General features: G+C 44.1%; 1 protein-coding gene across 4 annotated transcripts in view; it reads left to right on the top strand.

Annotated features, from left to right (window-relative positions):
- Positions 1-22515, top strand: part of LOC123991263 (protein AF-10-like) — an 84618-nt gene that overhangs the window by 27858 nt on the left and 34245 nt on the right. For 3 of the 4 annotated variants that reach the window (XM_046292685.1, XM_046292688.1, XM_046292687.1), the window contains 7 exons: positions 4440-4549; positions 4634-4737; positions 8088-8181; positions 15156-15248; positions 19884-19979; positions 20178-20508; positions 21608-22297. In XM_046292685.1, coding sequence (XP_046148641.1) covers positions 4440-4549; positions 4634-4737; positions 8088-8181; positions 15156-15248; positions 19884-19979; positions 20178-20508; positions 21608-22297 — 1518 coding nt within the window. The remainder of the gene's footprint in view (positions 1-4439; positions 4550-4633; positions 4738-8087; positions 8182-15155; positions 15249-19883; positions 19980-20177; positions 20509-21607; positions 22298-22515) is intronic. The other variant, XM_046292689.1, reaches the window with a different exon arrangement.

The following is a 22515-nucleotide window of genomic DNA, read 5'->3' as shown; positions in this document are numbered from 1 at the left end:
CTCAAATGTCAGGAGAAATTATGATAGCTCCGACAGATAACGTCAGATAACAAGCAATAAACATGACTAAATATATATGTTCTACATATATTTACAAAGATACACTTCTTCTTAATGCAACCGCTGTATTACATTTATTTTTAAAGTTACAGACATCGTTCACTGGGCTATACTATGAGTCGGCGCTCAGATATTAGCAGTATGTCTCCTCTACGTTTGGAGTCCACAGAAACACCATATAACCACATAAATATTCCCTTACCTTTGATGTTCTTCCATCAGAAGACGTAGGAGGAGTCATACTTACCCAATACATCGTTTGGTTTCACGTTGTGTGTCTCTGTATTAGCACATGTTAACAGCTTCGGCTGAAATGCATCCAAAATTACTTCTGGTCCAGCACTCTTGCGCATCACAACTTCCAATTTACATATTATATGTCCACTATACTGGTCAAACAATGTGAAAAATCGAGCTTTATGATGTTTTTAGCATGTAGAACAAAGAGCAGCGCTAACAGACAATCCGGCTTCAAATGCTGGATCATGGAAAAGAACGTACTCCAAATCGTCCGCGCGCAATAGAGTGCCTGTTTTTCAGAGGGACACGAGCAATTTCGCCCGCCAAACGTGCAGGGCTCGTGGGATTCTCACAATGAACGTGCCATTTGAAAGCTGACATCGCGCTGAACAGATAGACTGTTCCTGGATCGGTAGCTGCCTGCGAAGGGTGGGGGCCTCACAAGAGAGAGTTTGGGAGAAAGGCTGCCCTGAGAGTTCTACTTTACATACAGACATAATTTAAACGGTTTTAGAAACTTTAGTGTTTTCTATTCAATAATAATTTTTATATGCATATATTAGCAATTTTGGGAAAAAATATTTTCAGTTTACTATGGGTACGCACTTTCTCCAACGGGGGCAGTATAGAGGGGGAGCTCTAAGAGGTTAACCAACAATGCAGTTTTAAGACAAGAGTTTAGAAAATATTTACAAAATAGACTAAAGTAAAAAATGTAATATGGGAAATGAGTTCCCAAGTGTCGCAACGGTCTAAGGCACTGCATCTCAGTGTTAGAGGTGTCACTACAGACCCTGGTTCGATTCCGGGCTGTATCACAACCGGACGTGATTGGGAGTCCCATAGGGCGGTGCACAATTGGCCCAGGGTCGTCTGGATTTGGCCGGTACAGGCAGTCATTGTAAATAAGAATTTGTTCGTCACTGACTAGGCTAGTTAAATAAAGGTAAAACAAATATATAAAAGTAACACAAAATAACAATCATGAGGCAATATACAGGGGGTACCTATACCAAGTCAAGCATTATTTGGATATTGTCATCTAGTTTTAGACTGATAGATGTGCAGATGAGGATGTGCAAGTAGAAATACTGGTGTACAAAAGAGCAGAAAAACATAAATAAGCAAATATGGGGATGAGGTAGGTAGTTGGTTGGATGGATGGATGGGCTACTTACAGATAGGCTGTGAACAGCTGCAACGTTCGGTAAGCTGCTCTGACAGCCGATGCTTGAAGTTATTGAACCCTGTGGCAAGAATTGAACCCTGTGGCACCCCCATAGAGATCCAGACAACAGGCCCTCCAATTTGACACACTGAACTCTGTCAGAGAAGTAGTTGGTGAACCAGGTGAGGCAGCCATTCGAGAAACTAAGGCTGTTGTGTCTGCCGATAAGAATGCGGTGATTGACAGAGTCGAAAGCCTTGGCTAGGTCGATGAAGACTGGTGCACAGTACTGTTTTTTTATCGATGGTGGTTATGATATCGTTTAGGACCTTGAGCGTGGCAGAGGTGCACCCGTGACCAGCTCGGAAACCAGATAAACGGAGAAGGTACGGTGGGATTCGAGATGGTCAGTGATCTGTTTGTTCACTTGGCTTTCAAAGACTTTAGAAAGGCAGGGCAGGATGGATATACAGTGGGGAGAACAAGTATTTGATACACTGCCGATTTTGCAGGTTTTCCTACTTACAAAGCATGTAGAGGTCTGTCTTTTGTATCATAGGTACACTTCAACTGTGAGAGACGGAATCTAAAACAAAAATCTAGATAATCACATTGTATGATTTTTAAGTAATTAATTTGCATTTTATTGCATGACGTAAGTATTTGATACATCAGAAAAGCAGAACTTAATATTTGGTACAGAAAACCTTGGTTGCAATCACAGAGATCATATGTTTCCTGTAGTTCTCGACCAGGTTTGCACACACTGCAGCAGGGATTTTGGCCCACTCCTCCATACAGACCTTCTTCAGATCCTTCAGGTTTTGGGGCTGACGCTGGGCAATACGGACTTTCAGCTCCCTCCAAATATTTTCTATTGGGTTCAGGTCTGGAGACTGGCTAGGTGAGATGCTTCTTACGGAGCCTCTCCTTAGTTGCCCTGGCTGTGTGTTTCGGGTCGTTGTCATGCTGAAAGACCCAGCCACGACCCATCTTCAATGCTCTTTCTGAGGGAAGGAGGTTGTTGGCCAAGATCTTGCGATACATGGCCCCATCCATCCTCCCCTCAATACGGTGCAGTCTTCCTGTCCCCTTTGCAGAAAAGCATCCCCAAAGAATGATGTTTCCACCTCCATGCTTCACGGTTGGGATGGTGTTCTTGGGGTTGTACTCATCCTTCTTCTTCCTCCAAACACGGCGAGTGGAGTTTAGACAAAAGCTATATTTTTGTCTCATCCCACCACATGACCTTCTCCCATTCCTCCTCTGGATCATCCAGATGGTCATTGGCAAATTGCAGACGGGCCTGGACATGTGCTCGCTTGAGCAGGGGACCTTGCGTGCGCTGCAGGATTTTAATCCATGACGGCGTAGTGTGTGACTAATGGTTTTCTTTGAGACTGTGGTCCCAACTCTCTTCAGGTCATTGACCAGGTCCTGCCGCGTAGTTCTGGGCTGATCCCTCACCTTCCTCATGATCATTGATGCCCCACGAGGTGAGATATTGCATGGAGCCCCAGACCGAGAGTGATTGACCGTCATCTTGAACTTCTTCCATTTTCTAATAATTGCGCCAACATTTGTTGCCTTCTCACCAAGCTTCTTGCCTATTGCCCTGTAGCCCATCCTAGCCTTGTGCAGGTCTACAATTTATCCTTGATGTCCTTACACAGCTCTCTGGTCTTGGCCATTGTGGAGAGGTTGGAGCTCTGTTTGATTGAGTGTGTGGACAGGTGTCTTTTATACAGGTAACGAGTTCAAACAGGTGCAGTTAATACATGGTAATGAGTGGAGAACAGGAGGGCTTCTTAAAGAAAAACTAACAGGTCTGTGAGAGCTGGAATTCTTACTGGTTGGTAGGTGATCAAATACTTATGTCATGCAATAAAATGCAAATGAATTACTTAAAAATCATACAATGTAATTTTCTGGATTTTTGTTTTAGATTTCGTCTCTCACAGTTGAAGTGTACCTATGATAAGAATTACAGACCTCTACATGCTTTTGTAAGTAGGAAAACCTGCAAATTCGGCAATGTATCAAATACTTGTTCTCCCCACTGTAGGTCTGTAACAGTTTGGGTCTAGGGTGTCTCCCCTTTTGAAGAGGGGGATGACCGTGGTCGCTTTCCAGTCTTTAGGAATCTGACGATATGAAAGAGGGGTTGAACAGACTAGTAATAAGGGTTGCGACAATGGCGGCGGATCATTTTAGGAAGAGAGGGTCCAGATTGTCGAGCCCAGCTGATTTGTAGGGATCCAGATTCTGTAGCTCTTTCAGGACTTCTATCTGGATTTGGGTGAAGGAGAAGCAGGGGGGCTTGGGCCAGTTGCTGCAGGGAGTGCAGAGCTGTTGACCGGGGTTGGGGTAGCCAGGTGGAAAGCAGCGTGGCCAGCCGTAGAGAAATGTTTATTGAAATTCTCTATTATTGTGGATTTATCGGTGGTGACAGTTTTTCCTAGCCTCAGTTCAGTGGGCAGCTGAGAGGAGGTGGTCTTATTCTCCATGGACTTTAGTGTCCCAAAACTTTTTGGAATTGGTGCTGCAGGATGCAAATTTCTGTTTGTGTGTATGGAGACTGTATGGTTTTATGGCCCTGTTTTATGGTCCACTGCCAGATTCTTGGAGGGACTTCAAAACAACATCCCCTTTTTACACCCTCTTTCTCCTCTATCTCTTCTCCTCCCCCTCTCATCCCCCGTGTCCGCCCCGGCTAGGTCAAAGGCAGGGCAGGGGTTCAACTGTAAGTTGAATCTTATTGTTGTTCCTGGAATAGAGAGAGAACAGAGGGAGGGAGATACTATTCACCACCATCTGACTTGTCATTCAACTGGCCCACTGCCCATTCCTGCTCAAGTTCGTCAGCTACCTTTCCCACTAACACGATTGAAATGGAAAGGGATTTGTGTGGGTGTGTGTTTGAATAGGTAATAGTGTGTGGGCTGATGTTTGTTCTCTGTGTGTTTTATAGGTTGGGCCCATGTGGTGTGTGCCCTCTACATCCCAGAAGTGGAGTTTGCTAATGTCTCCACCATGGAACCCATCGTACTGCAGTCTGTACCCCACGATCGCTACAACAAGGTACACATACTTCACTCTGTCTGTTTGTGTCCCTACATTTCTGTGTGTGACTGTTTTTTCCTCTGTGTGTGTGTGTGTGTGTAGAAGTGTTATATCTGTGAGGACCAGGGCAGAGAGAGTAAAGCTGCCACCGGAGCCTGCATGACCTGTAACAAACATGGCTGCCGACAAGCCTTCCATGTCACATGGTGAGCCAGAGCCACATTCAAATACCTACATCTTCATTAATGCATGTTTACATTGTGAGCTTCATTCAAATACCTACAATTCGTATGTAATATACACTGACTGTCACTGTACAAAACATTGCGAACACCTTCCTGATAATGAGTCCCCTTGCCCTCAGAGCAGCCTCAATTCGTTGAGGCGTGGACTCTAAGGTGTCGAAAGCGTTCCACGGGGATGCTGGCCCATGTTGACTCCAATGCTTTCCTATAAGTTGGCTGGATGTCCGTTGGGTGGGGGATCATTCTTCATACACACAGGAAACTGTTGAGCGTGAAAAACCCAGCAGCATTGCAGTTCTTGATACACTCGAACTGGTCTGCCTGGAATCTACTACCATACCCCGTTCCAAGGCACAATCTTTTGTTTTGCCTATTCACCTTCTGAATGGCACATATACTCAATCCATGTCTGAATTGTCTCAAGGCTTATAAATCCTTCTTTCACCTGTCTCCATCCCTTCATCTACATCTAGTGGACAAGTTCCATCAATGAGGGATCATAGCTTTCACCTGGATTCACATGGTCATTCTCTCATAGGAAGAGCAGGACCTCCTAATTATTATTTTTTTGTACCTTTATTTATCCAGATTTTAACATTTGTTTTATTTCACCTTTTATTTAACCAGGTAGGCAAGTTGAGAACACGTTCTCATTTACAATTGCGACCTGGCCAAGATAAAGCAAAGCAGTTCAACACATACAACGACACAGAGTTACACATGGAGTAAAAACAAACATATAGTCAATAATACAGTATAAACAAGTCTATATACGACGTGAGCAAATGAGTTGGGATAAGGGAGGTAAACGCAAAAAAAAAGGCCATGGTGGCAAAGTAAATACAATATAGCAAGTAAAACAATGGAATGGTAGATTTGCAGTGGAATAATGTGCAAAGTAGAAATAAAAATAATGGGGCGCAAAGGAGCAAAATAAATAAATAAAATAAATACAGTAGGGAGAGAGGTAGTTGTTTGGGCTAAATTATAGGTGTGCCATGTACAGGTGCAGCTGCTCTGACAGCTCGTGCTTAAAGCTAGTGAGGGAGATAAGTGTTTCCAGTTTCAGAATTTTTTGTAGTTCGTTCCAGTCATTGGCAGCAGAGAACTGGAAGGAGAGGCTGCCAAAGAAAGAATTGGTTTTGGGGGTGACCAGAGAGATATACATGCTGGAGCGTGTGCCACAGGTGGGTGATGCTATGGTGACCAGCGAGCTGAGGTAAGGGGGGACTTTACCTAGCAGGGTCTTGTAGATGACATGGAGCCAGTGGGTTTGGCGACGAGTATGAAGCAAGGGCCAGCCAACGAGAGCGTACAGGTCGCAATGGTGGGTAGTATATGGGGCTTTGGTGACAAAACGGATGGCACTGTGATAGACTGGATCCAATTTGTTGAGTAGGGTATTGGAGGCTGTTTTGTAAATGACATCGCCAAAGTTGAGGATTGGTAGGATGGTCAGTTTTACAAGCGTATGTTTGGCAGCATGAGTGAAGGATGCTTTGTTGCGAAATAGGAAGCCAATTCTAGATTTAACTTTGGATTGGAGATGTTTGATGTGGGCCTGGAAGGAGAGTTTACAGTCTAACCAGACACCTAGGTATTTGCAGTTGTCCAGTTATTCTAAGTCAGAGCTGTCCAGAGTAGTGATGTTGGACAGGCAGGCAGGTGTAGGCAGCGATCGGCTGAAGAGCATGCATTTAATTTTACTTGTATTTAAGAGCAATTGGAGGCCACAGAAGGAGAGTTGTATGGCATTGAAGCTTGCCTTCAGGGTTGTAAACGCAGTGTCCAAAGAAGAGCCAGAAGTATACAGAATGGTGTCGTCTGCGTAGAGGTGGATCAGAGACTCACCAGCAGCAAGAGCGACATCATTGATGTATACAGAGAAGAGAGTCTGTCCAAGAAATGAACCCTGTGGCACCCCCATAGAGACTGCCAGGGGTCTGGACAACAGACTCTCCGATTTGACACACTGAACTCTATCAGAGAAGTAGTTGGTGTACCAGGCGAGGCAATCATTTGAGAAACCAAGGCTGTCGAGTCTGCCGATGAGGATGTGGTGATTGACAAGAGTCGAAGCCTTGGCCAGATCAATGAATACGGCTGCACAGTAATGTTTCTTATCGATGGCGGTTAAGATATCGTTTAGGACCTTGAGCGTGGCTGACGTGCACCCATGACCAGCTCGGCAGCCAGATTGCATAGCAGAGAGGGTATGGTGAGATTAGAAATCTGTTTGTTGGTAATCTGAGTAATCTGAGAGTCGGTAATCTGTTTGTTGACCTGGCTTTCGAAGACCGTAGAAAGGCAGGGTAGGATTAGATATAGGTCTGTCGCGTTTTGGATCAAGAGTGTCCCCCCTTTGAAGAGGGGGATGACCGCAGCTGCTTTCCAATCTTTGGAAATCTCAGACGATACGAAAGAGAGGTTGAACAGGCTAGTAAATAGGGGTGGCAACAATTTCGGGAGATAATTTTAGAAAGAAAGGGTCCAGATTGTCTAGCCCGGCTGATTTGTAGGGGTCCAGATTTTGCAGCTCTTTCAGAACATCAGGGAGAACATCAGGGAGATGGAGAAATGGGGAAGGCTTGGGCGAGTTGCTGTGGGGGGGTGCAGTGCTGTTGACCGGGGTAGGGGTAGCCAGGTGGAAAGCATGGCCAGCTGTAGAAAAATGCTTATTGAAATTCTCAATTATAGTGGATTTATCAGTGGTGACAGTGTTTCCTATCTTCAGTGCAGTGGGCAGCTGGGAGGAGGTGTTCTTATTCTCCATGGACTTTACAGTGTCCCAGAACTTTTTTGAGTTAGTGTTGCAGGAAACAAATTTCTGCTTGAAAAAGCTAGCCTTGGCTTTTCTAACTAACTGTGTATAATGGTTTCTAGCTTTCCTGAAAAGCTGCATATCACGGGGGCTGTTTGATGCTAATGCAGAACGCTATAGGATTAGGATTAGATTAGTCTCATTGAGATAAAATCTATTTTTCAAGAGAGACCTGGTCCAACCAAGACAGCAGCGGAGGGGACAATGTTTTGAGACAAATATCAGACATTCTGTAACAACTTCCAGACATATACACCATAAAAGAACACGTTTTGACGTAGACACGCCAACATTTCAATTGCAGAAACACATACAGACGTCATGGATAAATCAATCATATGTACAGCTGCATCAAGTCCTAATGACAATCACATTCCTCCTAATGTTTTGTACACTCAGTGTATATCATCTTTTGTCTCTTGTCTTTTCCTTTCACTTTTCTCTCTAGCCCCTTCTCTCTCTTGATACATATTCTCTCTCCTCTCCTCAGTGCCCAGTTTGCTGGGTTGTTGTGTGAGGAGCAAGGGTCGGACGCAGACAACGTCAAATACTGTGGCTACTGCAAGTACCACTACAGCAAACTGGTAAGATCTTTCTCTCTGTATTCTGTCATACTTTTCTAACGTTCTTACTGTGCTGGGGGAAGAAGAGTGGTCTTATCTCTCAAACTTGGAATCTAGTTTTTCTTCCCAACCCTCTTGTCTGTCAGAACAAAAACTGTAAGCTTTTTGAAGGCCTGCACTTCCTCTACACACACTGGCACTCTACGCCATGGACACACACACTGGCACTCCACGCCATGGACACACTGGCACTCCGCCATGGACACACACACTGGCACTCCACGCCATGAACACACACACACTGGCACTCCACGCCATGAACACACACACACTGGCACTCCACACTATGGACACACACACACACATTCCACGCCATGGACACACACACACTGGCACTCTAAGCCATGGACACACACACACTGGCACTCCACGCCATGGACACACACACTGGGAAATACCTTTCCTTTCTTAAATGACTTGACATTCTTCTCTGCCAATTACAACTGTTGAAATTGGAGCCATCCGTTCGTCTCTACCTCTAGCCCCTTTCTCTCTCCCTCCAACCATCAACCCATTCCCTCTCCTTTTTCACCCCTCTCCTCTCTTTCCCCCTCTCCAGCACTTCTCTCTCCCCCACTCCTCTCTCCCCTCCAGCCCCACTGTCTCCCTCGCCCATCAACCCCCATCTAATCAGCATTGCCTCCCAGGCCTTTTGTCCCCTTCACCCCCCTGTTCTTTGTGTGCTAAGCCCATGCTGGGTTAGAATTTGGGGGCTGGGAGAGGGTGAGGGGTACTGGAGTTAGGGTTACAAGTGGGCAAAGAGATGCTTTCCAATTCAAATAAGTACACACCATTCCACACAGACATTGTATAAATGCTTTCACTTACATACACTTTCTCCCTCTCTCTTTACCTCTTTCACTTTGGAGCTATAGCCCCTGCTGTGTTGTAGATTTTGTGCTCCTCCCCTACATCTGTCAGGGGGGAAAATACACACACACACACACACACACACACACACACACACACACACACACACACACACACACACACACACACACACACACACACACACACACACACACACACACACACACACACACACACACACACACACACACACACACACACACACTTTTCCCCCCTGGGTTATTAAACAACTAATTGACCGATGTCGGTTCAATTACTCAAATTCCATTCCATTTTTTGGGGCAGGTGAGCTCAATGCACAATTCTGTATTGAGAAATCAAATCAAGAACTATGTGGGATCATGGACTGAAGAGAGTTGTATTTTTCATTAGGCAAATATTCTACCTAGTTCAGAGGAGAAACATGGTAATTAACTACAATGACCATAATCCATTGCGCCTGTTCTTTCCCGGCTTGGACAGAGACGCATAGCCTACACACAGACCACATGGGAGAGGAATAAACACAACAACAGGAGGGATAGAGGTAGTTCTGCTAGATTGATAGTTGTAGTAGTTGGTAATAAGCAGTCTTGAAAGTATGCCTTATTTACTTTGAAGAACTGGTAAAATGATTTTGTCACACAGCTCTTCAGCTTACTCGGACAGCTACTAGTTATAGCCAGTTAGCTGCTTGCCTAGCTAAATTGGTCAAAGACCGTACCGTATGGGGAGCACAGAGATAACGTTAGATGGTTGGTTGTCTGCCTGCCTGAAACCTAGAGAGGAACCAGGCTATGAGGGATGGCCAGTCCTCTTCTGGCTGTGCCGGGTGGAGATTATAACAGAACATGGCTGAGATTTTCAAACTTTCATAGATGACCAGCTGGGTCAAATAGTAATAATCACAGTAGTTGTAGAGGATGCAACAGGACAGCACCTCAAGAGTAAATATGAACAGTTTAGGGTTCCATAGCCGCAGGCAGAACAGTTGAAACTGGAACAGCAGCAAGGCCAGGTGGACTGAGGACCGCAAGGAGTCATCATGCCAGGTAGTCCTGACGCATGGTCCTAGGGCTCAGGTCCTCAGAGAGAAAGAGAGAATTAGAGAGAGCATACTTAAATTCACACAGGACACCTGATAAGACAGAAGAAGTACTCCAGATATAACAAACTGACCCTAGCCCCCCGACACATAAACTACTGCAGCATAAATACTGGAGGCTGAGACGGGAGGGGTCAGGAGACACTGGGCGGCAGCGTAGCCTAGTGGTTAGAGCGTTGGACTAGTAACCGGAAGGTTGCGAGTTCAAACCCCCGAGCTGACAAGGTCCCCTGAACAGGCAGTTGACCCACTGTTCCCAGGCCGTCATTGAAAATAAGAATGTGTTCTTAACTGACTTGCCTGGTTAAATAAGGGTAAAAAAATAAGTTAAAAAAAATCCAATGAGACCCCCGGACAGGGCCAAACAGGAAGGATATAACCCCACCCACTTTGCCAAAGCTCTACACAATATTGTGCTGCTGATGCCAGGTGCCATAGCAGTCTCTTTCTGCTGTAAAGTGAGTATCAACAGGTATAATAAACAGATATATATATATATATACACAGATACAGTGCCTTGCGAAATTATTCGGCCCCCTTGAACTTTGCGAACTTTTGCCACATTTCAGGCTTCAAACGTAAAGATATAAAACTGTATTTTTTTGTGAAGAATCAACAACAAGTGGGACACAATCATGAAGTGGAACGACATTTATTGGATATTTCAAACTTTTTTAACACGCAAAAACTGAAAAATTGGGCGTGCAAAATTATTCAGCCCCCTTAAGTTAATACTTTGTAGCGCCACCTTTTGCTGCGATTACAGCTGTAAGTCGCTTGGGGTATGTCTCTATCAGTTTTGCACATCGAGAGACTGACATTTTTTCCCATTCCTCCTTGCAAAACAGCTCGTGCTCAGTGAGGTTGGATGGAGAGCATTTGTGAACAGCAGTTTTCAGTTCTTTCCACAGATTCTCGATTGGATTCAGGTCTGGACTTTGACTTGGCCATTCTAACACCTGGATATGTTTATTTTTGAACCATTCCATTGTAGATTTTGCTTTATGTTTTGGATCATTGTCTTGTTGGAAGACAAATCTCCGTCCCAGTCTCAGGTCTTTTGCAGACTCCATCAGGTTTTCTTCCAGAATGGTCCTGTATTTGGCTCCATCCATCTTCCCATCAATTTTAACCATCTTCCCTGTCCCTGCTGAAGAAAAGCAGGCCCAAACTATGATGCTGCCACCACCATGTTTGACAGTGGGGATGGTGTGTTCAGGGTGATGAGCTGTGTTGCTTTTACGCCAAACATAACGTTTTGCATTGTTGCCAAAAAGTTCAATTTTGGTTTCATCTGACCAGAGCACCTTATTCCACATGTTTGGTGTGTCTCCCAGGTGGCTTGTGGCAAACTTTAAATGACACTTTTTATGGATATCTTTAAGAAATGGCTTACTTCTTGCCACTCTTCCATAAAGGCCAGATTTGTGCAATATACGACTGATTGTTGTCCTATGGACAGAGTCTCCCACCTCAGCTGTAGATCTCTGCAGTTCATCCAGAGTGATCATGGGCCTCTTGGCTGCATCTCTGATCAGTCTTCTCCTTGTATGAGCTGAAAGTTTAGAGGGACGGCCAGGTCTTGGTAGATTTGCAGTGGTCTGATACTCCTTCCATTTCAATATTATCGCTTGCACAGTGCTCCTTGGGATGTTTAAAGCTTGGGAAATCTTTTTGTATCCAAATCCGGCTTTAAACTTCTTCACAACAGTATCTCGGACCTGCCTGGTGTGTTCCTTGTTCTTCATGATGCTCTCTGTGCTTTTAACGGACTTCTGAGACTATCACAGTGCAGGTGCATTTATACAGAGACTTGATTACACACAGGTGGATTGTATTTATCATCATTAGTCATTTAGGTTAACATTGGATCATTCAGAGATCCTCACTGAACTTCTGGGGAGAGTTTGCTGCACTAAAAGTAAAGGGGCTGAATAATTTTGCGCGCCCAATTTTTCAGTTTTTGATTTGTTAAAAAAGTTTGAAATATCCAATAAATGTCGTTCCACTTCATGATTGTGTCCCACTTGTTGTTGATTCTTCACAAAAAATACAGTTTTATATCTTTATGTTTGAAGCCTGAAATGTGGCAAAAGGTCGCAAAGTTCAAGGGGGCCGAATAATTTCGCACGGCACTGTATATATATAGTACAGGGAACATAAGATTGAATATATTATTATAGACCTGCTGGATCTACTGTCTCTTTTATATTTTGACATTTCAGCTCGATCTACTGTCTCTTATATTATGACAGACCAGCTAGATCTACTTTCTTTCTTATATTACAACAGACCAGCTGTATCTACTGTCTCCATTTCACTTTGGCCATTGTTGTGGGCCTGCCTTCCCCTCAACAGCCTCAAATAGGCTATTTGATGTGGGTTGGGGTTGGGCGGCAGACACACGCATCTCACATTTCATTGCATTACATTTTTATATATTGCTTCTAAAATAAAAATCACAAATAATATTTTATATTATTAATTTCAAACAAGGGCATTAGCATGAGAAGAACTTACCAGTCCAAAACATGTCCTCTCCGTTCAAAAAATATTCCTCCACTTGGGAATCACTAAATGAATCGTCCTACAACAATCTCTGTCTCACTTTTCCGATCAATTTCTTCTAAAATTGTGTGTACACCTGTATATCTAGACTTCGATTTAGCTTTCCCTGACTTAGTCGCCATAGTGATTGATATATAAACAGCTGGATCTGCGCGTTTACCAAACAATGCTGTGCGTAATATGCGTAGCTCCTTCCAGTATAAAACTTCAATAGCGAATGACTCTCTTTACGCTGGAGTTTACTACATGGGTTGGTCTTCCAACACATAACCATTGCATATTGCCGTTTACCTCAGCTTATTGGCTATCTACCCAGCTAGATTTCAAGACTATCAGTGGTCATTTGGTTAAAATACAGTCAATTAACGAAACAGTGGTCATATCATTGGTGCACAGTGATGTCATTACTTGATGTCTTCAAATCGGTTTCTTTCAGTCAATATGTCCCGTGAAATGGCCCATCAGGTTTGGTTGTGTTACAAACAAACCAGTTGATTGCAATAAAACCAAACACGACTGGAAAGGTCACGTTTTTTGTGGGTAATTTACCTCGAATGTGACATCAAATGGAATGAGACGGAATTCACGACACAAGCGGTTCACAAAATGTTTTGTGTTAGGCTATAAAAACTGATTTTATCAAACAAACGATCATTCATTGTTTAACAATGAGCATTGGGATTGCAAACATATGAAGATCGGCAAAGGTAAACAATTTATTTTAATGCAGTTTGTTATTTTGTTAGCCTGTGCTGGTTGAAATATATATATTTTTTTTATGGGGCTCTATCCTCAGATAATCGCATCGTATTATTTCGCAGTGAATCCTTTTTTAAATCTGACAACGCAGTTGGATTAGCAAGATTCTAGGCTTTCAATACATGTGAGACACTTGTATTTTCATGAATGTTTAATATGACTATTTATGTAGCGATCACCATATTTTGTGGAATTTCAGCCCGCTACCGGGTTCCGTGCGCAGAGAGGTTAAGGAATGAAAAATAATAGTCATCAATAAAAGCTAAGTAATATACACAACTGAAATATTTATTATTACATAGTAATTTCCTCTTTCTATTGATGTCTACCCAATGTGGACCAGACAGGGACAATGGAATGTTTTGTCAATTGAATGTAGACCATTTTTTGCTTTGGAATTTTCATTAAAAAGCTCAAATCATTTTAATGTCATTATTTCATAATGCATTTAATGTAAAAAAAAACAACAACTACACTAAATCGAAAACCTCAATTTATTTTTTAATAACTGAACCGGAACCCGAACCATCCTCAAAAAGCAATAATTGCTCAGTACACACGCGCACCTAAAATTAATGCTTGTAGTTCTATTGCACCTGTGGAATGGCTTTGTATGGCCTGATGTAATTAGGCTGGTACAGCATGGAGGAGATGAATAAAGGACAGACAAACCAATGTTATTAGAAGGGATTTCATAAGACGCTACATGGGTTGATGAGTGACATTCACAGGTTTTGTCTTGTTGGGACTAGTGACATTTTTATGTTTTGAGATTAATACTCTTCTTTGTGGTCAAAAATTATGTTGGTGTTTAATTTTTTTTTTTTTTGGTGCCTTTTACCCATTTTTCTCCACAATTTCGTGATATCCATTTGGTAGTTACAATCTTGTCCCATCGCTGCAACTCCCGTACGGACTCGGGAGAGGCGAAGGTCGAGAGCCATGCGTCCTCCGAAACACGACCCCGCTAAGCGGCTCTGCTTCTTAACACACTGCCCGCTTAACCCGGAAGCCAGCGCACCAATGTGTCGGAGGAAACACTGTTCAGCTGGCGACCGAAGTCAGCGCGTATGCGCCAAGCCCCCACAAGGAGTCGCTAGAGCCAAACCCTCCCCTAACCCAGAAAACGCTGGGCCAAATGGGCACCGCCTCATGGGTCTCCCGGTAGCGACACAGCCCGGGATCGAACCCATATCTGTAGTGACTCCTCCAGCACTGCGATGCCGTGCCTTAGACAGCTGCGCCACTCGGGAGGCTTGATTAATGTTTTCTTACAGTAGACAAGAATGGGTCTAGCTCAACGTTTGTTTTCTTTGGATAGATTGGTGGTAAATCTAGTCATCTTGAAATAGTCTGTTGCTGGTAAATTGCGTCTGAGGTAGAACAGGGGAAGGGTCCCCGTTCTATGGTATAGAACGAGGTGCATTTATTTGACTGTGTCATGAAATGGTGATTTGGAGCAGTCGTTTTTTTGATTGTGCATCAGTCTTTGTTAATATTTTTGTTTTACTATGTTAATTAAATTATTTATTTGGTCTTTATTTAACATAGGTCTTCTGTCCGTCTACTTTTTAGTCATTTAAAAAAATAGCTTTCATGTATTTATATAGCTTGGGTCTACTCTAGTAACGTGAAGTTCCTCTCTACCTTTTAGCGAAGGAGCAGGGCCCGAGGTAGTAGGGCTCAGAGCCTTAGTGACTCTTCCTCTCAGTGTTCGGATAAACTCCTTGACCACCAAGACGACAAGGTAAGGTGGCCCCAACATCTAGTATCTCTATTTCTACGTGACTGTGACGGACACAGCAACCATACGCCCTCTCTGAACACACACACACACACACACATTGTAGATGGAGGGAACTACACACAGCACAGAGACACAGCTAAGGATAGAAATGCCCTAGCTAATTTAGTTGGCTTGAGTGAGTTTATGTCTTAGGTCAGGGATATCAACCATTTAGGGGTTCACAGTGAAGCTAAAATACATTCTCATGAACACTGGGACCAAATGACACCAGTAGGTAGGCCCATGGTACATGTCTTAACTTAGTTTGAGAAAAGCTGTTGGTCAAAAGATGGCAAAATAGTAGTAAAGGTATGTGTCCATTTAAACCACTGTAAATCCACTCCATAGTGCCCTTCAACTTGAAACTTGTCATAGATATCATGGACGTCCCTAAAATGAATCACAGAATTTGGTATTGATATCTTTAAAAAACAAACTATTAACAACTCATTGTTTGAATATGTAACGCTATTGCTCAAAATGAATCATCTTCTCCTCATGACCCATACGTCAGACTCTACATCAGTCTTTAATGTGTTAGGTATATTTGAATGCATAATTTAAAAAGAAATATAACAGATGCACGTTAGGACATATGCTAGCTAAAAATACTTTAAAGATATTCTTCTCATGAACCATTTTGGAGCGGCAAGTGGTTAAATTAAAACACATAAGTCAGGTTGACTCCAGATTTGGTATATCGAAAAACTATCATGTAGTAACCAAAAAAGTGTTCAACAAATCAAAATATATTTTATATTTGAGATTCTTCAAAGTAGCCACAGCTTTGCCTTGATGACTGCTTTGTACACTCTTGGCATTCTGTCAATCAGCTTCATGAGCTAGTCACCTGGATTGCATTTCAATTAACAGGTATTCCTTGTTCAAAGTTAATTTGTGGAATTTCTTTCCTTAATGCATTTGAGCCAATCAGTTGTTGTGACAAGGTAGGGGTGGTAAAAATACCAAATCCATATTATGGCAAGAACACCTCAACTAAGCAAAGAGAAACGACAGTCCATCATTACTTTAAGACATGAAGGTCAGTGAATCCAAAAAATCTCAAGAACTTTGAAAGTTTCTTCAAGTGCAGTCGCAAAAACCTGATGGTTTTTGCGACAACCACAGGAATGGACAGGACAACCACAGGAATGGAAGACCCAGAGTTACCTCTACTGCAGAGGATAAGTTCATTAGTTACCCGCCTCAGAAATTGTAGCTCAAATAAATGCTTCTCAGTTCAAGTAACAGACACTTCTCAACACCAACTGTTCAGAAGAGACTGCGTGAATCAGACCTTCATGGTCGAATACGGCAAAGAAACCACTACTAAAGGACACCAATTTTGAAGAGACTTGCTTGGGCCAAGAAACACAAACAATGGACATTAGACCGGTGGAAATCTGTTCTTTGGTCTGAGGAGTCCAAATTTGAGATTTTTGGTTCCAACCTCCGTGTCTTTGTGTTGTTCCCACCGTGAAGCAGAGAGGAGGAGGTGTAATTATGTGGGGGTGCTTTTCTGGTGACAGTCGGATTTATTTAGAATTCAATGCACACTTGCCCCACATGGCTACCACAGCATTCTGCAGCGATATGCCATCCCATCTGGTTTGGGCTTAGTGGGACTATCATTTGTTTTTCAGTAGGAGAATGACCCAAAACACACCCCGGGCTGTGGAATGGCTATTTGATGGAGTGCTGCATCAGATGACCTGGTTTCCACAATCACCTGACCTCAACCCAATTAAGGTGGTTTGGGATGAGTTGGACCGCAGAGTGAAGGAAAAGCAGCCAACGAGTGCTCAGCATATGTGGGCACTCCTTCAAGACTTTTGGAAAAGCATTCCAGGTGAAGCTGGTTGAGAGAATGCCAAGATTGTGCAAAGCTGTCATCAAGTCAGTTGCTATTTGAAGAATCTAAGATATAAAATAATTTTAATTTAACACCTTTTTGGTTACTACATGATTCCATATGTGTTATTTCATAGTTTTGATGTCTTCACTATTATTCTACAATGTAGAAAATAGTACAAATAAAGAAAACCCTTGAATGAGTAGGTGTGTTCTTTCTTTTGACGTGTGTGTGTGTATTTATCCCCCCCCCCCAGAGAAAAACAATCTCGATAAACATTGAAATGACAAAATCCAATTTGAAACTGTGTAGAAGTTATAATGGACCTACAATTATAGTCTCCTCTGTCCAACTTACTAACAGTGATCGAAGCAAAAGCTAGACAGTCAGGGAGCATCAAACATTACAAAGCGATGGATAGAGCATGTTTTCATATTAACGGTAAAGAAATATATATAATGTACGTGCGGCCCTCTGGGGAAAAAAATGTGTTTGACACCCTTGTCCTAGGTCCTTAGAATGATCGTGAGACACTAGAGATCTCGGTCTCAAACCAACACTTTATAAACCAGTCAGAGTTAATCAGTCAAGGTCCTGTTTGTGACATACACTCATCCGACTATGCCACTACTGTGTGAGAGAGAGCGTATGGTTTTCTGTCCAGCGTTATCGATTCTCAATTCTGGCAATGGGCCTGTTCTAATACCTTACACACGCATCCTTCCTTCCTTAGTTACCACTGATCTTACATGACATTGTAGGTGTAATCACCTATACAACCATATTAGATCAGTGATTACATATAGGAAGGAAAGAAGGAAAGTGCATGGTTAAAGGTAGACCCAGGCATATGACATCTTTGTTTACGGTATGGGGCGTTCCTGCTTCCAACAATAAACATTTAAACTGCGGAGAATGTCTCTGTTGGGTATCACATCAAGTGAGGGAGGGCCCAAAATGATCCTCGGTCGATAAGAATATAGTTGTTAATGGCTGTAAGCAGGATGTTGCTCCCAATATCTTTGATGTCATGTTTCTGAGCTCACCTTTTTAAGGTGTATGAACAGGACCATGGTCTCTGGCCATGTATCCTCTTCTTTTACGACATTAGGGGAAGTCACCCACTCCAACAGTCTGTTTCCCTCCCGATTGACCCACTCCTTATTGCTTCACCTCATTGTGTTTTTCTGATTGGATAATGTGGCTGTAGTCCATTGCCTGCTTTTTTTGTATTTCAGTTGTAGGTAGTTTTTTTATTGTATTCTTTTTGGACTGCAAAAGCCAATTTGATTTTCTGAACTTTGTTTTTTGAGATCTTGAGTTTTTAGCTAACATTGTCACAATACCATGTGAGTGCCTTGAGCATTCTCCTGTATTACCTTGTCAGTCAACTGGAATATGACTCATGCGTGAACCTGTAACTCAGTTTTTTTGGGATGATACTTTTAATGAAGCATTGAGGATGGTGTGTGTGTGTGTGTGTGTGTGTGTGTGAAAAAAAGCAGGGTAACACATTTGTCTTGTTCCCTTCCTTGCCCTGGCTTTTGTCACACAGCCTGATTTGCATTAGCAAGAGGACCCATCCCCCTCCCTCCTACCCCCTACACATTCCAGGGTCACGGGTCAGAAGGCTCAGATGTGTGTGTGTGTGTGTGTGTGTGTGTGTGTGTGTGTGTGTGTGTGTGTGTGTGTGTGTGTGTGTGTGTGTGTGTGTGTGTGTGTGTGTGTGTGTGTGTGTGTGTGTGTGTGTGTGCGCGCGCCTACCTATTTCCAAACCCTGCAGCCAAATAACAAGGGGCTAAAAGTCTCCTTCCGCAGGCCGCTCATACAGTCTGTAAGAAACACACACACACACACACCGGCTGGTCAGAGGGCCTGCAGGAAACTGCCCAAGGGAATTCCTGCCAGGCTGGGGTGGATTATTTACCCTGTTTTCCTCTTCCCTCCCTCCCTTTTTTTCTCCGTGTCTCCAGCTCTGATAAGGAGGGAGTCTCTCCAAGTGTGCAAAGCGAAAAAGTGGATGTGTGTGTGTGTTTGGACATTTGACCCTCTCAGCCTAACTCTGTCCATCAACACCTATCGCTGGAATGTTAATGAGAAACAACAAGGGAATCCCCGGGAACCTACCCTGTTAAAAACACACACACGTATAGTTAGCAACAATGACCTACCAGCCTTGACACACCCTGGGAGCTACAGGGAAGAAAAAGACAGGAGGACAACAGAGGGTTGGTGGAGAGAAAAGGGGAAAGATAGAGGGATGCTGGGGCCAGGGTCGATGGTTGTCATGGTGCTGTCTGTTGGTAGCATGTTAAGTCTCATGTTGTCTCACAGGATCACTGCATATTTTCACACCTGCCAGTGGTGTGGCCCTGTGGGGTGAGAGGAGTGAGGGTGTGTGTAGCTAAGGGTGTAAATTGAGTTCTAAGGTGTTTAGACCATGGATCTGGTTGGGTAGAATCTCTCACCAAGAAGACCGAAAAGCCTGTGTCTGTAGATTTTAATCTCTTTTTTCTGTCTTAAGCACTTAATTTTTTTCTTATATTCGTTTCAGTATAACTATCCTTTCACCAGTCTGGGGCTGTGAATTGAAGATCAGTTTTCTCAGTTTTCTCTTTCGCTCTCATTTTCTCTTTCAGAAGCCATGCCAAAGGTTTGGGACCAGAACAACCCAGACACTCATCTGTCTAATCCTCCGCTTTCTTGTCCTTCCGTAACGATCCATTCCTTCCCTCTCTCCTCAGAAACACAAAGAGAGGGAGAGACACAAACCCAAACACAAGAAGACTCTAGAGCTCTCCCCTTCCCTCGCTTCAACTCTCATGCTTGCCTCAGACAAGGTGAGCTCACTCCTCCTCTCCTCCCTCCCCCCTCTCTTTATTTCTTTCTTTCTCTGTCTCTCCGTCTCACTGTGGGTTTAATGTCAAATGAACATTGACTAGCTCTGTTAGGCATTATGCAGGACTGACCTCTCATACTCCCCTTCCTCCTCTCGCCTCTTCTCATGTCCTGTCCTCCTCTCCTCATCCCTCTCTCAGAGTTACAACAGTAGCAGCAGCAGCAGTGGTGGGGTAGTCTCCGCTATGCCTGCCGCCTCTCAAAAGCGATTGGATGACAGCGCAGCCCGTTTCACCACTGCCAACTTCCAGGAAGTGCCGGTGCACTCCGGGGGTTTAAAGGACAGCCCCCCCACAGGGTCAGAAGGCAAACCGGGGTCGGAGGTCAAACAGGGCAAGAAGAGCATTAGCCAAGGGATTGGTGTTCAGCGCGGACGCAAGTCCCTCACACCTGGGAAGCCCCTCCCCTCTGCTGTGGTCACTACGGCAACCTCCTCCACTGCCGCCTCCTCCACTGGAACCTTTCATCAAGGTGAGATTGATGCGCTGTTTACGTCTGCGTGTTTGTGGCGTGCCTGTCAGTTGTTAGATGTTGTCCAGAGTGCCAGAGTTAGTTAGCGTATGGCCAAGATAAGTCTCCCTGGCTAGACCCTGGCTGCTGTAATCTGTGTGCTCCGCCACGCACACACACTAAAGTGCTCAGATGCCATGAGTGTCCCTTGAACCCGGCCCCCTGTGGCAGCGCGTGTCAGCCTCGAGGGGTCAAGTTTGGAGGTCTGACGTGTTGTAAGTGGCATCTAGTGGGGAAACAGTGTCATAGTCCAGGAGACTGAGGGAAAGAAAGCAAATAAATATTGTGTGTGTGACCACCTTTCCATCCACAGTTTTTATGTGAGTAAAGTCATACTCTATCAAAAAAATAACTACAGCTGTGATGGATACAGGAATTTTCAGTCATTTTTTTAAATGCAGACAGATAATTTGTTCAACTTGGGGGTAAAATAAATGTGAGAAATGACGGTGAAAACACCTTTATGCACAAATATTTATATAATAACCATCGTATGGAAGTAAACTTGGAGTCATGCGACGATATGGCGTGTGGTCCTCCGACGACCCTGGAAAGCATGCAGTTTATTAGACTACAGATTTCTTTTTAAATATTAACTTCACAGGGTGGTGAAAGTGCACGGTGTCGGTGATGCTCCTTTCTGATAGGGTCTTATACTGGTAACACGATGATCCATGCTTGACTGCTGTTTGACCTGTAAATAGTCATCATGTACACTAGCCTACCCGCACTGTATCTGCAAACTGTTAATTAGATCACACGTGCCAGAGTAGGCAAATTAGCTATTTAACTCAACAGTTTGCAATTTCAATTATCTGTAGAGTTGAAAATGCGATGCAAACACATAGAAAAGTTCAATGTTTATTCGGGACATGAAAACTTAAGCGAAAAATAACTGTCATCACGCATTGATTCTGTTTGGAAACACCACTGGTGGGAAAATGTGCATATTTTCTGTATGCATATTTTAGAATATTTGCATGAATCTGTCGCCAATTGGCTGGAAACCTAGCTTGGGTGTGTTTTAGTCTCCAAACAGCTTCTCCTCTCTCTCTCCCAGCTCTCCTGCTGTCCAATAAGACGTCTTCCACCTTGACTCCTCCCACATCTGACTTCCTGGGCTTCTCTGATCCGTTGCTACGCTCCGGTGGTGGGGACTCCTTTTCTTCGCCCTCATTCAGCCGTTGCCTAGTGAAGCCCAGTGAGGTCACGGCCTCGGAGGGCATGGCTTCGCTCAGCACCTTCGGATCAATGATGTCACTTCCTGGTGGCGTAGCTGGTGGTAAACTGTACGAGAACTCTCACAGCGAGCTGACGGGGAACGTTGCTTCCACAGCCGGCTACAAACGCCCCTCATCATCCTCCTCTTCCTCTGCTGGCTCCTCCTCTGGGCCAAGTATGGGGGAAGGAGGAGAAGAAGGGGTGAAGAAGAAGAGAGGAAACTGGAGGAACCGATACGGTCCCTGCTTCAGTGTCCCGGACGGCAAGGCTACAGACGGACCTGAGCACCACACAGCACCGCTACCTCTCCCCTCCTCTTCTCTCTGCTCCACCTCATCCGCCTCGCCGTCCCCCTCCTCTACCAGCGCTCTGCCAGGACGGCCCGGAGGGGAGAGAGTAGGAGAGAGAGTAGGAGAGAGAGGAGGTCTGCTGGGTGTTGGTGTTAGCGTTGGGATCCAGAAGTCTCCTTCCCTACTGAGGAACGGCAGTGTGCCGTGTCACGGAGTCACCTCTACTCCCTCTGGCACCGGTAGGACACACACACACTTACCTTACTGTCTTTCATAACTAATTCTATCAGTGTTTTGTGTCAGTGGCTGTGTAATGTTGTGGTGAAGACTGATAACTGTGGGCTAAATAGAGAGCTGCCTGAAGCAGCTGAGGAATGGAAAGGATGAGAGCAAATCACTGGAGAGTATTGAGCTTCAGCGCTGGAGAGAAGGTGGGGTTAAAGGGGAGGGAGGGAAC

Source organism: Oncorhynchus gorbuscha, linkage group LG12, assembly GCF_021184085.1.
Source record: "Oncorhynchus gorbuscha isolate QuinsamMale2020 ecotype Even-year linkage group LG12, OgorEven_v1.0, whole genome shotgun sequence".
NCBI classification, from domain to species: Eukaryota; Metazoa; Chordata; class Actinopteri; order Salmoniformes; family Salmonidae; genus Oncorhynchus; species Oncorhynchus gorbuscha.
The sequence above is the reverse complement of the archived record's forward strand: the minus strand, read 5'-3'. Positions and strand labels throughout refer to the sequence as shown.